The 16763-nt window shown below is 33.3% G+C and overlaps 1 protein-coding gene across 2 annotated transcripts in view; it reads right to left on the bottom strand.

Annotated features, from left to right (window-relative positions):
• LOC126780470 (WD repeat-containing protein 47) overlaps positions 1–16739 on the bottom strand; it is a 49654-nt gene extending 32915 nt beyond the window's left edge. Inside the window, exons 1-4 of one of the 2 annotated variants that reach the window (XM_050504975.1) lie at positions 16573–16739; positions 13674–15155; positions 13377–13487; positions 12810–12855 (exon numbers count right to left, since the gene is read on the bottom strand). In XM_050504975.1, coding sequence (XP_050360932.1) covers positions 12810–12855; positions 13377–13487; positions 13674–15136 — 1620 coding nt within the window. In that variant the 5' untranslated portion in view covers positions 15137–15155; positions 16573–16739. Of the gene's footprint in view, positions 1–1550; positions 1972–2052; positions 2582–12809; positions 12856–13376; positions 13488–13673; positions 15156–16572 lie in introns of those variants that run through there. The other variant, XM_050504976.1, reaches the window with a different exon arrangement.
• Positions 16740–16763: the final 24 nt, after the last annotated feature.

Genomic DNA, 16763 nt, shown 5'->3' with positions numbered 1-16763 from the left:
AACGTTGCATAGCAACTGTTCAGTAAAACATTGATTTCTCTCTTTCTGTCATCATTTATTTTACATTAGAAAAAAGAAAACAGTATTGTTTAACTAATCACCGACGTTTATAAGTAAAGGCTCGGCATTATATTTGTTAATAAATAGATAAAATTGAAATCACGAAAATATGCTTCATAAATATTATAATACAACGATTAAAACATTCTTTTATGTTTTAATCTTATATATAAATATTCTTCAACTTGTGTCATTACGTATTACCATCGAAACTTTATTAAAACTCAAACACGACCTCCGAAAACACAGAGTATCGAAACCGGTATATCCATATTAAATTTATGTATAAAAAAATATTGTGTCACCTTTTTTGGGATCGTTTAATTATTTTCTTTAAAGAGTACGATGTTATATGACGAAACGGTTGAGATGTAAATATTGTCATGATTTAGCGTGCTAGCGACGTAACCATGTATGGTATTCGAGTCAAGACTCGGTGCCTTGTAGAGTGGCCTAGTCGAGACATTCCATTTCGATTTTTATCTCAGGACTACTAGCTACTTTATGGGTATAAAATATTTTTATAGATATAAAAGTTTATATTAATACTGTTATTATAAAAGTTGAAGAGTTTGTATGAACGCGCTAATCTCAAGTTCAATCAGTACGAATTAAAAACATATTTTTAACTGTAAGCTTATTTATTGTAAAACTTTATTGACGATATAACATCATGAATCACGATACGACCCACGAGGGCGGAGCAGGAACGTTTAACGCGGGTCAACCGGCGCGGAGCTAATATATTTTGTATACATATACCAACACTTTAATATAGAGATTTATGAAATGTCAATGATAAATAAATTAACTTCCTAGACAAAATCTAATAATTCACATCTAAAGATAGCGACAACTGTTATTATTTTTCGATATTATTTAGTCAATGAAAACAATAAATTCCATTATAAACGATCGAGTTCAATAACCTTTACAATTTTAACTATTTCAAAATGTATTCCTTACTACTTTCCATTTTTAACTAATAATATAACAAGAAATAATTGCGTATAATAGTAACCGCGTGCAAACAGACCATCTTAACAAAAACATTGATACGTAAGTTTTAATCGTAACGCTCATTAACTGAATAACGGCGAAGAACAGCCAGATCATTACAACGGTTCTAAAACTAATCGAGTACAATAATTATCCACAAACCAGCATGTGGCTTGTTTTAATTATAACTTGTAGTGTACGCGAACTTTAAAACAATACTCAATATCCATTTATTGAAGAAACCTTCAAAACGCACCTCCGCCGTTTCAACGGTTTATTGTCATAGAGGCAAAAAAAGTGTGACATATGACTAAATAATATTAATATTCATATAAACGGAGACGTGATCTCATGCTTCGGATGCTTACATATTGCATTATTCCATCGATACGCGAACAAATATGTAATCATTATTTACATATTAGGAGATCATGAAAGAGATGCTGTTACGAATGACAGATAAACAGTGGGTCGCTGTCCAACACAGTTACCTTATTATGTCCGCAAGAGAGCCTGTCGTCATGCGCCAACGACGATATGGAATTGTGCCGATCGTAGTCCCAATTTGTGTGCCAAGTATCCAAGGAATCGGTGGAGGATTTCTTCGTATCAATAGAACTCTTCCTCGACAGCGAGTTCATTGACCCGACGTAATCTCTCTTCATATCTCTTACGCCTGTGCTGTTGATCGAATCCCGTCTGTTGTAATTCACTACATTGCTACGGGACAGGTTCGGGAATGAACCCATAGAATGTCTCTTCGAGTTGTACTTGTGCGTTGGACTCGGTGTATCTCTACGGGGAGGCGTCTGAGAGGGACTATATCGGTCTCGTCGGAGAATGCTCGGGAATGTCGAGGGATGCTCGATCTCTCGCACAGGCGATGACGGTATACCCAGGGAACCCCTACGCCTGTCACATCACATTAATTTTTAAAAACTTAAATAGTTTGATAACAAAATTGAATAACACTTGTATTTTAAATTTACAGACCTTATGATGAGTCCATTCGTCGGTGAAATAGACTCCCTATGATAACCAGGCGTTGATTCCCTGCTGTGCAGGTATAAGGATGATCTGTAAGGTGTACTACAACGACCGTGGACGTCGCAATGTGGATCGTGTTCGATAGTGGAGCTGACTAAAGGGGAGTGACGTCCCTCTCCCTCTAAGGTCATAGTTCCGAACATCGAATCCAACTGCCGCATCGCCAAGGCCTTTTTTACCGCTGTCATTTTCTCGGTAGTACACAAAAGCGCGCCACAATATTTTTTTTAATTCACGAACGAACTATCGACAATGTTTCGCAAACAACGATTCTCGTTACTGCAAAAGCGTGACTTAAGTAATATGTATGTCCTCTAAGTATGCCGCGACGCGACTGGACTGTTCGGACGGCATTGTGCGCAAAACGCTCGACGATGACTCACGGCGGCATGCGCGCGCGCAGCAATACCAATTATTATCAACGTGTCCTACAATTACACCGTAGATGTATGTAAATACGGTGACAAGGAGGTAAATAATACTCAAGTAGAGCGGCAAGTATATAAATAATAATCGTGGACCGTCGAACGTAGGCGTTACTCCAAGTTTGATCGAAGGTCGTCCGTGTCGAACGAAGCTAGGAAAACGGCGACGACATTTATTTTGTTACCACAAAGTCATTAAAGAGATACGAGATATAAAATTATGTATTCGTTAAATAACAGAAACCCACACCCGACGATTTCCAATTCAAATATAGACATACCGTTTTATGTGTATCGTCAGAGCGAGCAGTCCGTTTAGCGAAATCGTCGATATGATAGTAAATTCGTTCTCGCGTCGAGATAATTACATCTCAATTAAATGAAGTGGCTAATTGTTGCTTGGCGATTTTACGGTTCCTTAAAAGGCGAGCTCCCGTTAAATTGAACAACATTTAGCTACTGTTATTAAACTAGTTCGAAGTAACAAGCGTACTATTAAAAGTGGATCCTGTGATATATGAGCTGAGTACTTCAAAATGGCGTTTATTTTTATATTATTTACTAATTTTTTTAGCAGTAAAACCCGCGTTTATGTTATGTAGCAAATATGATTAAAATTGGGTGAGTTATGTTGTAGCCTCGAAGGCGTAACCGATAGACAGACAGACTTACTTCGCATATGGTAGAATTTTACACAACGCATTAAGGCTTCCTCACGATTTAATTAATTTATTAACCAAATTACAAATTGTATCTTTGAAAACAATAAAAAGTTCTCGTTGTGATAGATAATAAAATTGATTAATTAATATCAAGATAAAATACCTCATTCTCTTCCACTTCGGAAATATTATAAATTTTATTTATCATGGACATAGAAAAAGCTAAAGTCTAAAGCTTTGTTCAGAGAACAAATATTCATTTTTACATATATACAGTTTACGAGTCGGAAAATGACATACGACATTTTTGACTCAAAATATGTTATGAAACAACTTACATGAATAAATAATACGCATTCAAAAATCATCAAAAATATTTTGGAATTTAATATTATTATATTATATAATTAAATAAAACAAGTATAATTTTTATTACCCAACACACATATAGGAAAGTATTTGTACAAAATATACTAAATTATAGAATCCGGATTGTAAGGAAAGTGAGGAGAAATTATTCATACGTATCACTATATAATTGATGAAACGACAAATTTATTCATAATCATGTACAATTTAACGATGCATCGTTTTAAATAAAATAAAATATTTTATTAGAAACATATTTAAAATGCACGTACTATTAAAAATGTTTTGATTTATTCGATGACTTCTTCTTGATACTCATGTAAATATTTGATTTCGTTTAAATAAAATTAATCGAATCACTTTATTTTTTAAAAGATAAATTTTAATATAACAAGCTTGATTAATTAATTATAAGGACACATTACTGTCTAATCAGAGGCTTTGATACATCAGTGTGGAGGCGGTACTGTACCGCCAGTTATATTTCAAATTAAACTTAAGTTTAGTTTAATTTCCAATTTAAATTATGATAATTAAAGGCTAGATATGTTTTAGACCGAAACAAACACGAAACGGAGTGAAAGTTAAAAAAATTATGCTCATATTTTCGTCTACTTTTGTAACACATATTTACATATCAATATATGGTATATTTACACAACCCGTACTTTATATAATAACGAACCACACTGTTTCGTTTTTCGTCTTTCATTATTTACAGTTTACGACAATATCGTACGTCATATATTTTAGAGTGAGTGAGGTCGGGTCGGATAATGTAAATAATAGGTATATATTTATAACTTACCACGAAGCCCGTTTCACTAAATCAATAACGTTTTCGAGAAAAACTTTCTTATTTATTGTAAAAGAAAAAACTAAGATTCTACACTAAAAAACTAATACATCGTTTTATTATTTCCATATTTTCCAATATATATATATATATATATATATATTATAGAACAGATGCTATTGTTTTGTAAATAAAAGTATATCATATATAACTTATAAATTATATACTAAAATTTTCTCACAAAAAAAGGACCAAATTTAGGACTAATCACGACCTAGACAACATTACACGATAGTACATTATTAAATCGATATCGTTTGTAGAAAACACGAAAATATATAGACTTAACATAAGTATGTCATATGTATGTATAGTTTGGTATGTCACGTGATCAAAGTTTGACGGAAATAAGACGTTAAAAACTAAAATTAATGAATTAAAAAAAGCCATAAATATCGTGATCGTATCGAGCGTTGTTAAAAAAAAACAGATGGTAATTTGGTAATTGAATCGGATAATTTAAACAAGCTTTTTGTTTCTATTTCGTTATCGTTATCTATATAGTAAAACCGTTAAATTGTCGTGTGTAAACTAAATTTATCTTCATAAAAATAGGTTAAGGAGACCATGCGTATATGTAAATTTTATTAGTCGATTTGTTGATAAAAAAAATTATACTGATTGCTTTTCAAAACCGGTGATAAGCTTATGTTTATCAATAATAATGTTAAGTGGTTCAATATTCAAATAAAGATATTTGATATCGCATTCGAAAACGAAATCGTTTTTTGCATTAGTAGTACACCGGAAGCCGCAGTAGCATCCATTCGACATCACATATGCGCGTTTATATAATTCTCACTGTATTCATTTATCTCGCAAATAAACATCTCTGTTTGTATATTAAAATAAACATACTGATGACTCTAAATATGAAGTTCAACAACAAATATTTAGCCACATATCATTTATATAAACAAACGGATGCATATTGGCATATTGAGTATTTTGTAATATATCAATTTAATGACGTAGTGAATATTAAAATTTAAAAAAATATAGGAATTTCGAAACTAATGTTTTAATGAATAAATTATGCCTTTAAAATAATTTAATTATTTAAATACAAAGCATATGTTCTTTATGCTATAAAATTACTAACTCATGATAAAACTATAACCTGTTTTGAAATAACTGTACTTTTTTAATTTTATTGTATTATATTGTATACCTCAATATAATACAATAAAATTGTCTCATTAATAAATCAACAGCAATACTTGATATTGTTGTGTTCCGGTTTGAAGGGTGAGTGAGCCAGTGTAATTACAGGCACAAGGGACATAAAATCTTAGTTCCCAAGGTTGGTGGCGCGTTGGCTATAAGCGATGGTTGACATTTCTTACAAAGCCAATGTCTAAGGGCGTTTGGTGACCACTTACCATCAGGTGGCCCATATGCTCGTCCACCTTCCTATTCTATAAAAAAAAAACCTCGTTGAGCAGGAATAACACAAGACATAGGCTAACAAGCCACAAAATAGATACAATTAAAATTTTTGCTGTCTAAATTCGTGTACGATAAGGACGCGATAAACACGTCACACGTGGGATTATTATACTATAACCCATTTCTCATAGTCATTTAATTAATGATAAAACGTCCACTTTTCGATTCATTTAGTTTAAATTACAGAATATGGCATATCTATACTAAAACTGTGACAATGTCAAACTTAGTGCAGCAATACTCAGTATTATTTGATTCCGGATCGAAGGGTGAGGTAAGCCAGTGTAACTACAGGCACAAGGAAATATAACATCTTAGTTTCAATGGTTAGTGGCGCATTGGCGATGTAAGGGATGGCTAGTATTTCTTAAAGCGCCAATGTCTATGGGAGATGGTGACCACTTACCCTCAGGTGGCCCATTTTCCCGTTTTATCTATAACATATGTATGTTTTTAAAAAAATTGTCTCATTAATAACTATTTAAAAGTGGTTGTAATAATTTATTCGAAACAATTATATATTTGATTTTGATACATAATGTGGAGACCTATAAAATTTAAAAAAGGAATCATAATATTTTTTCGATATATATTTTTAAATACTTTAGATGCTTGATGGCACTGGCGCTTTGATTGTTACTACTTTAATGACGGTTTGAATGAATTTATGTATCTGACGAGGTTCGCGCTCCGATATATTTGATTGAATTAATGATTGATTTAAATAATTTGACGACTTTGGTTGTATGAATGTTATTGATCACTTTAGATGTTTCTGTATATTTGGTTATGTTTTCTGTAACTTTATATATGACGCTGAATGTACCGTAGACAGAGACATATGTTTGGGTTATTAAATATTTAACAATTAGGAAAAATAATAAATTGAAAACATCAGTGCTTTTTTTTTCTAAGAACTCAATTAATCACACGTGAATTTTCGAGAATTGTAAGGCGGTTGTTGTTGATATACTATTTCAATGCGAGTATTTTCGAAACACTCGTATAACATTTTGACATTTCACGGGAGATTGCGGTGTGTTTCGGTACATTCGAACTGCCTTACTAAAAGTCGCAATGACGAGGTATCACGTCGAGTCAGTTCAAACATTTAATTTTCGTAACGACGTTGACATTTACAGACTTCATCTAAAATGAAATGAATACTTGTAAATGAACAAATGTCATCATCGTCTTGTGTCGCGTCTAATAGTGAATTTATAATTATTAATCATAGCTAAATATATATATATAAAAGTCGAGATGGCCCAGTGGTAAGAACGCGTGAATCTTAACCGATGAACATGGGTTCAAACCCGGGCAAGCACCTCTGAATTTTCATGTGCTTAATTACTGTTTATAATTTATCTCGTACTTTTCGGTGAAGGAAAACATCGTGAGGAAACCTGCATGTGTCTAATTTCATCGAAATTCTGCCACATGTGTATTCCACCAACCCGCATTGGAGCAGCGTGGTGGAATAAGCTCCAAACCTTCTCCCCAAAAAGGGAGAGGAGACCTTAGCCCAGTAGTGGGACATTAACAGGCTGTTACTGAATCATAGCTAACTTAGTTTAACTTCGAAATATTTCTTGCCTTCGTTGTATATATTATATTAATTGATTCTAGTGTTGTAGTAGTTTAATGTGTTTGTTTTTATTTCCAAACGTCCTGTAGCAATATCTTATTTAAAGTTACGTTCAAATGAGGAATGTACACCCAAGTATCGTTTTTCAAATCAGTCTCGCTTGTTCGCATAAGTGCACTATAGCTGTACAAAAGATCGGTGTGCCTAGTGCGAGTTTTTTTACTCATTTGATATCGTTGACGTAAAATTCGACGTATAGAGAATGAAAACCGTCTAGAGACAGTAATCCTTAGTACATGCAAATATCAGTTAAGGTCAACGCTATCGCAAAGTCAAAAAATTCGCACTTGGCACACTGTAACAGATTGCGTCACAATCGCTTCGCTCGCAATGTGCTCTATCACTGAATCGGCGGACGAAAAAATAGGCGGACGGGCAAACGGGCCATCAGATACCAAATGGGCACCACCGCCCACAGACATCGGCTCTGTAGGTAATATTAACCACCCCCCCCCCCTACATCGCTAACACGCCACCAACCTTGGGAACTAAGGTGTTATGTCCCTTGTGGACAGAATAATACTAAGTATTGCTGTTTCGCGGTATGTCCAATGAGAGAGTGGGACCTACCCAGTAGTACAAAGCCCTAGCACCAAGTACTAAAAACTATGTTAACATTTATTTTTATGCGCTATCTATTTTGGCCATAGACAAAAACTTATACTTAAATATAAAAGAACGAAAGAAGAAGAAGTGTCAAAACTCATTCGCTTAATCTAAATTACACGTACAAGTGTTTACAAAATAGAAGTACTACACAAATTACAGTATTAATAAATAAATATGAAATTTTTAGTTGTAATCATATTATTATATGTGATTTCTGAGCTTTATGTGATTTCAATAGGTGAACTGGTAAACTTTTTTTATTCGTATGTTAAAAATGGATCAATTTCTAAATAAAATAAAATGATCTTTGCTTACAAAATTGTGCATTTTATAACCTGAGCAGGTGGCCTAATCCGTCGTCAGAGCGTCACGGTAGCATGCGAAAGCGATCCCGTGGCGCTCCTCGTAAAGGAAACGGAAAGGGTACCGCCGGTTTTTTTTTAGTGGGTATTCCGATGTTCGGGGCGCACTCGGCGCCTTGGACACCTGCGAGTAACACATACCCCCCCCCCCACTGTTCCCATGGGGGAAAGGCGTAATGCGTTTTTCCAGCGTTTAAAAAAAAATAGAAAAAAGAAAAGGGGAAACGCGTAACGCGTTTAATCTGTGGCAGGCATATAATAACAGAACAGACTATTTGAATAACAATTTTTACTTTAATTTATTTAAATGTATATGATACTGAAATGGTTTTTAATCTTGTCATATTAGCATACATTTTAAAAAGGTCGTTTTGTCATTGTTTTAAATCATCAAAATGCAGACGATGATGACGTTGGTGACGGGACGGAGTAACGGTAACATTTTTATCATATGTAAACAGATAAAGTAAGTTTTAATACCTTATAAGCATTCACCCTGAATTACTAAGGTTCGTTACTGCTTATTATTTTTGCATAATCAGTGACATTTGACCGTTTTAATCCTTTTAAGGACTGCCTCGAATTGTTATGTTTATTTAAATTATTTATCTAATTAATGATAATTGAATACGTATGCAGGAATACTACCTTCATTTGAAAACAACTCTTAGCACTTAGTTTGTACATTAATAATCCAGCGTACGGGTCCCGGTTATGACTCCCAGAATAAAAGCTTTTAATGAATTAACTGCTAATAATACCCTTATAATAAGCGCTTAAAATAAGCATCTTCGCTGAATGAACAATTGAATGCAAACTGTAGTAGACCCTACAAACTAGGGAATTGGTAACCTTAAAGTAAAAAGTACAGTACAGTTAAGTAACAGCCTGTTAAAGTCCCACTGCTGGGCTAAAGCCTCCTGTCCCTTTTGAGGAGAAGATTTGGAGCTTATTCCACCACGCTGCTCCAATGCGGTTTGGTAGAAAACACATGTGGCAGAATTTCAATGAAATTAGACACATGCAGATTTCCTCACGATGTTTTCCTTCACCGTCAAGCACGAGATGAATTATAAAAACAAATTAAGCACTTGAAAATTCAGTAGTGCTTGCCCCGGTTTGAACCCACGATCATCAGTTAAGATTCACGCGTTCTAACCACTAGGCCATCTTGGCTTTTTAAAGTAAAAATTAATAATCTATAAAATTAAAAACAAAAATCTTACATAAGATTAATGGACAAAATTACAACAGAAGTCAATAATTGGAACCTAAAGCTACAACGTATTTAATATTATCAATTTAATATTGAAATTAAAATGAAATTACCTAAAAAATTCAGACCAAAAGAAAACAGAATTACGACAGAATGCTATTATGTATGGCAGAAGTTCACTCCACTGAGGAAAAACTGGACACTGCGATTCAGAAATTGACGTATTTAACACAACACATCAATGGGCTAATGTTCACAATATACATTATAACAACAAAAATACGTACGTTTTTATAACTTTTGATAAACTCAACCGATTTCGATGAAATAATGACTAAACGGCACCATGAAATACTACATAACAATTCAGTTACATCAATTTGTACTTTTTGACAGACAGAAAAAAAAAAAATTAAAGCAATGATTGATTTGGTTTTGGTATCTCGCAAATAGCATTATTAACTTTAAAAGGGACAGTTATTATTAAATCACAGTCAGACACTTCAATTTTTTTTATTTGTATAGATTATTGGAGAAAAGTTTTAAAAACGCCAGATACAATAAGCAAAATAACAATTCGTCATTGTCTTAACCATTAAGCCTATCACAGTCAAGTGATATACCATCAACAATTCCAAATATTACCTTATTTTGCTAAGCTCATCTGGCAATTAAACCACATACAATCAATAAGTATTAGGGCGAAAAACATCTCAACAGCTAAAGATCAAGTAATTTTAACTTTCTTATGAATTGGTGAATAGGGTGATCTTATAATGGCCGTCTTTGACGCAGATCAGAGATGCCGAATGATCGTTCCTTCATACGCATCTGCGTCCCATAAAGGGCTCTTGTGGCATCTCGGACTCCCCATCGGACTCCTCGCTACTTCGTGCGGATGCGAGACCATCTCGGCATCAGCCACATGGAGCCGACTATTTAATCAACATAGAATGCGTGATGGCATTTTCTAGTAAAAATTTAGTAGGAATTTATAGTAGCATCAAAATTACATTAAGCCCAAGTTTGAGGTTAATTGTAAATATATAATATTTTTCTCATTTGTAAAATTAATGCCATCATGATAAACGATGTTTCATCAATAAAATACTAATTGCCAATCGTCATAATCCTCGATTAAAACAACATATTGCATATGAACAAGATTGATACTAGAAACAATAGACCATAAGAAATATAATATAAATATCATCAACCGTAACCGTAACCGTAACAGCCTGTGAATGTCCCACTGCTGGGCTAATGGCCTCCTCTCCTCTTTTTGAGGACAAAGTTTGGAGCTTATTCCACCACGCTTCTCCAATGCGGGTTGGTAGAATACACATGTGGCAGAATTTCAGTGAAAGTAGACACATGCAGGTTTCCTCACGATGTTTTCCTTCACAGTAAAGCACGAGATGAATTATAATCAAGCTCAAATTAAGCACATGAAAATTCAGTGGTGCTTGCCCGGGTTTGAACCCACGATCATCGGTTAAGATTCACGCGTTCTTACCACTGGGCCATCTCGCCATTTTGATTTTGCCATTATCATTAATATAGAATATTTACGCGCGCTTAATTGTAACAGCGCAAAATGAATATTTGCTTTTCTATTCCTAATCAAGTATATAATTATAAATAAACAATATCCAATAGTTCATCTATTGGATAATTGCAATATGTGTGAATAGTATTACATTTAAATTAGTTTCCACCCGCGTGGGAGGGAGGGGGGTTGGATACCCTCTGTACTCTGACAACGTGTATGCAAAATGATTATTTAGGATTCATATCTGTTGAATAGTTCATTTAAAAAATAATCATTGATAATAATATTTAAGGCATAAAGCAATTATCAATATCGCAAAATCAGTGAGCAAGTGCATTTACTTTGCTTAATTTCTTTCACGTCAACATTCAAGTAAATAACATCTTATTTAAAGCAAATCATTCGCATAGCGTTTTGATTTAATAAAAGTAATAAACTATTTATATAAAAACAAAAATAGATTATGTGAAATTAACAGACCAATCGCAGACCTGACTGAATCGTGCAATATACAAATTATAATGATTTATAAGTTGCAAAATATATTCATGAAGTAAATTATTTTTAATTATAATTTATTTTGCAAAATTAATTAGTTTATTGTAATTAATGTTATTATTAATTATAAAAAAAAAACTTTTATCAAAATGCATAGCGACGTTTTTCTTTTAATTTTCATGATAGTATTAATAAATCACACTAAAAATAAAAATTCAAATATAGAAAATTCGCCAACGGATAAGTAATTAAACAACGAAAACCAAACACAATATAGAATCAAACACACACAAAATATAATTAGATCATTGCATATACAATATACAAATAAAAAAATAAATAAAAAAAAAAAAAACGTTTTCTAACTAAAACTCTCGTATTTAATAAAACTGGGTTAATTATTATATGGTGTGACAAAATATCGTAAAAATTTAATTAACTTGATACACTTACGCGTTAAACAATAAGTATTCGGAAGAACATGGCCAGTGGACTGAGACGAAGAAAAAATGCGACACAGACGAGTGCGTTCACACTTTGATATTGTTTTAAAACGAAATTTCTGATACGTTGCGGTAAATATTTCTCGACGGTTATCTGTGATCGTTCGTAATTTTTTTAATCTGTTCATAATTTATTTGTTTTTAAGAAATATGATGTTATATGATATGAGTTCTCTCATTGGTCGATACCGAACCTCGGTTTTGAGGTCAATGATTCAGCGTCAAGGCAAGCTTCAATGTGGCTCGATAGATATAAAAAAAATAGTTAATTTTTTTCTAGACAAAAATACATTATTTTTATTGTTGATTATAATATAATATGGCTTATAATTCCTAATGATTTTAGGAATTCCTATTTTAATGACGCATTACTAATATTTCTATTTCACTTCTATCTCAGTATAAATAAAATAAGTAAATAGAAAAAAAGAGACAGAATGATACCTACAACTTATGTGTCTATTCTAATAATATATAGCAGCTATTTAGTTCTTTTGTATAAGTGTGTAGTGTAATGTTTCTAGGTAGTAAATAATAATAATAATATATCTTACATTCGCTGAATCTGGTATTTCGATGGACTCGCTGATATCATTTTGTCTGAAATAATAGAAATAAAAAATTATTTTACTAATATACCTTATATTACATTTCTAAAGAAACCATTGGTTGTGCGATTGTCAAAACACAGCTTAAATCTTTAACATTCATCACGTTAATGAAGGGACGAATCTTGAAAATATATATCTAATCAAATTAATATCATATACATTTTTGGACACAAATATATTTCCTAACTTTCCAGTAATTGAATAAGAACATTTCAGAGATTTTCTTGTTTTTATTTTTTTAAATATTGAACTATTATATTTATTTATTTATTTATTTTTTTTTTTATGTCCGGGATGGCAAATGACTCTACTCCACCTGATGGTAAGTGGTAGTAGAGTCCAAACGCGACGACGGCCAGTACAGTCGGGAAGAATGTTCTGTACTAGCCGTCACCGCCTTGCCGGCCCGCAAGATGCCTCTTCACGCCTCGTTCGAAGGAACCCGGGTTGTATATACTATTATATATTCTATATTAAAGATATGAACATTATATGGATAAAAATCTTTACCTCATGTATTGGGAATGTTCGTGTATTTTCTGATTGTGTTCCGCATTCGGTGGAGGAGTATACTTGACGGCCGACGGAAAAGCCGATGCAGCATCACCTATTTGCTCCATCCTGAAAACATTAGACTATAATTTATTATTTAAGAATATTAATGAAATATAAATATTTATTTAGTATGTATCAGAATTGGTACAAATTAATAATACAAATAAAATATTGATATTTGATATAGGAATTGATCATCGGATACTCAAAGAGATATTTTTTTTTTATTATAAGAAATATACATGTACTTACGTTTTCTGTGGCCTTAGTTCAGAGGAACAAAGATTACGTAAGTAATCATCACATTCGCGTTGTTTCTGAATCTGGTACTCTTTCAACAATTCCCTCCTAAAGTCACCGTCTCCCCCGGGAGTCAAGGTCTCAAGCTGCTGAGGTAGTCTCTCCGCTATGGAGGAACGTTCAGCAGAAACCGGAGCCGTCGATATCGAAGTCGATGCAGAATAATCCTGTCCCCTATGTTCCGGCGTTGTAGCATTCGAAGCACCGATACTACTCGCCTCGCTCGCCTTTGTATATTCGCCAATCGGTTTCAATTGCTCATCAATTGGCTTCAACGATTCATTTAAACCATTATAAATACTATCGCCGTTTTTATTGTCGAACAATCTATCGACAGACGTATTCATCAATTTACTGCCTTTGATTCCAGTGAGATGAAAACCGGCGAAATATGACGATGACGGTCCATAGTCAATAGCGGATAGAGCCATTACCGCTGGGTGTCGAGGAGCACCGTCTGGGAGTGGTCGGAGTGATCTCGTCATAGCGTCCGCCGCAGATCTAGGTCTCCTAAACGGCATTGCCAAGTGAGGAAAAGTACGAGGCTTAATAGGCGTTACTAGCATATGTTCCGTCCAAGATGTGTGCAACGATGGCCGTTCCATTTTTTCAACATCCACGTTCAACATTCTCTGTTCAAACGGTACGCTGAAAGTCTCCGCCGGTATAGACTGCAACCATGATAGCAAACTTAAATCCGACTCGTCAAACCCGGAGCCATCTAGGAGACGGGAAAAGTTAACCTCATTCGACTGCGCCTCTTTCGAACCAGTCGCTTTCGCTTGACAATAATTTACACAGGATTCATATAAAATACCCTTAATCAGCAATTGCATCAAACGATCGTTTTTAGCACATTTCGCTGGTGAACCGCTCGATGAAGACTTCTTGTCGCATGGTAGGAATTGTTCTACAAGGGGATACACCTCTCGGAAGCATTGCACGCGTGCGTTACTAGGATTCCATTTCTTGAATTGTGCGTGATCAGTTATACTAGGAAGTGTCAAAAGTAAACATAAATTAGAATATTCTTCTTTAGAAGGCGCTATTTTTTCTAGATCGCTAAGAACCTTAACGACTTCGTCCACAATGTTCTCAACATTGTTGTATGCTTTAATTTCAGATCGAATGCATAAAAGTTCTATGTATTTATGTCTAAGAATAGCATAATTAAATTTATTCGCTTCAAAAGCTTTAAGTGCGCTAAGCGGTTGAATAAATTCTAGCACATCATCCCACTGGCCGTCGAGAATAAGCTGACGAAGGAATAGTACGTCGTCAGCATAATTCCCATTAATGACACCTGTCTCCCTTTCCAACGATAACTGCGTGATGTGGAGATCACGGTTATGCAAAAATTCCAGGGAAAGACGGACGACGTCGTCCTCACGTAGATTCAAGTGTGTCGACGGCATAATTCCAGTTCTGCTTAATCTAGAACAAAAAAATTTAAATGGCTTTAGTTAATAGGTTACTAATTATATGAAAGAATTGAAGACCAGCTATTACAATTTTGATAACTTTGATCCAAAACACTTTCTTTTTTATGTTTTGAAAAAGAATGTATAATATATTATGAGGCTTACATTGCTCTGAAAATTGAATATATAAGTAGCCATATAATATTTTGATCTAATTTTGCATAGTATCACTCATATACCTCACTAAAAAAAAATTAAAAACAATTTTCCAATTATTTGTTTTTATACTGTGTGCCCCAGCACTATTCATCTTATTGAGTAGAAAGTGTAGTTGTTGTTGGCACTTATGTGAAGGTTTCTGGCATAGTACCATCAACATATAATTGGTGGGTGGGTAATCATAACTGACAATTGGCATAAATAGATATCCAGTCCCAACCATTACAATGGACTAGTGTTGTGTTATTAAATGGTGTCTAAACTTGATTGATCAATAGCCAAAAATTGCATTTATAGTCAGTATTCGACAGATTATGTAACAACTAGATTACATAAACAAAACAATGACAATAAGATAGATATGAGATTTATTATAGATATATATTATAAGATTATCTGACAAATTGTTATCTTTGCGAAGCACTTTTTATGTTTATCCCAAATAAAATAGTGTGCGAAATTATTTCAATCCAAGCCTGTTTGGCTTGAAATAATTTCAGTGTCAATAAAAAATGCTATAAATATATACATTGATATCTTTGGAACACTAATCTACAGTAGATTTCATTTTAACTCTTCTTATTGGGACTCAGATATTTGAATTAACAAGCTGAGTAATTACTGTAGCTTTTCTATGTTTTTTCAAATAGATTTTCTTATAATTTATTATAGAAATATAACTTTAACAAAGATACATAGAACAAGTATCATTTTACTCTATAATAATAAGCAATACTATGTGCAAATTCCGGAGTAATTGATAATAGATATTTTAATAATGTTTAGTTTAGATGCATGCATAGCTGTTCATTAAACTTTCACTCAAGTGTATTTGAGGATAATGTATCTTGAGAAAGCCTTATATTGCATACTTAAAGAAATTATTAGTGCATCTCTGACACATAAGACATGCAACTAAGAGAAAACATTTTCCGCCAAGTATTAACATACAGCTTCAACTAAAATACCGAAAACACCGATTTATCTGTAGTAACGATATTGCATTATTACTAAATGCGAAATCATTAATTTCCGCCTACACAAAAATACAGCCTCCACAAAAACTTTCGCAGGTGGCCTTAATTTTTTCGAAAATAGATCGTAACGTAATAAACAATCTAAAACCGTATACCACAAATAATTGTAAAAAAAAAAAAAATTTTTCAAAACAATTTATAAATGAAGAAAACATGCATTAAATAAAGGTTTACCTTATAATTAATCACGTTTCATTCGCATTCACGAAAATATCACAATAACAAATGATAAAACTACATTTACAACAATATTTTTAACGGGACATTACAGAAGAAATTATTAAATTTATTCCACATTTTAACGTCGGAGAGAGCAACCAGTACAGTATACAGATAAATAAAATAAAATTTCTTATTTGATGCTT

The sequence above is a fragment of the Nymphalis io genome, chromosome Z, assembly GCF_905147045.1.
Source record: "Nymphalis io chromosome Z, ilAglIoxx1.1, whole genome shotgun sequence".
NCBI lineage: Eukaryota > Metazoa > Arthropoda > Insecta > Lepidoptera > Nymphalidae > Nymphalis > Nymphalis io.
The sequence above is the reverse complement of the archived record's forward strand: the minus strand, read 5'-3'. Positions and strand labels throughout refer to the sequence as shown.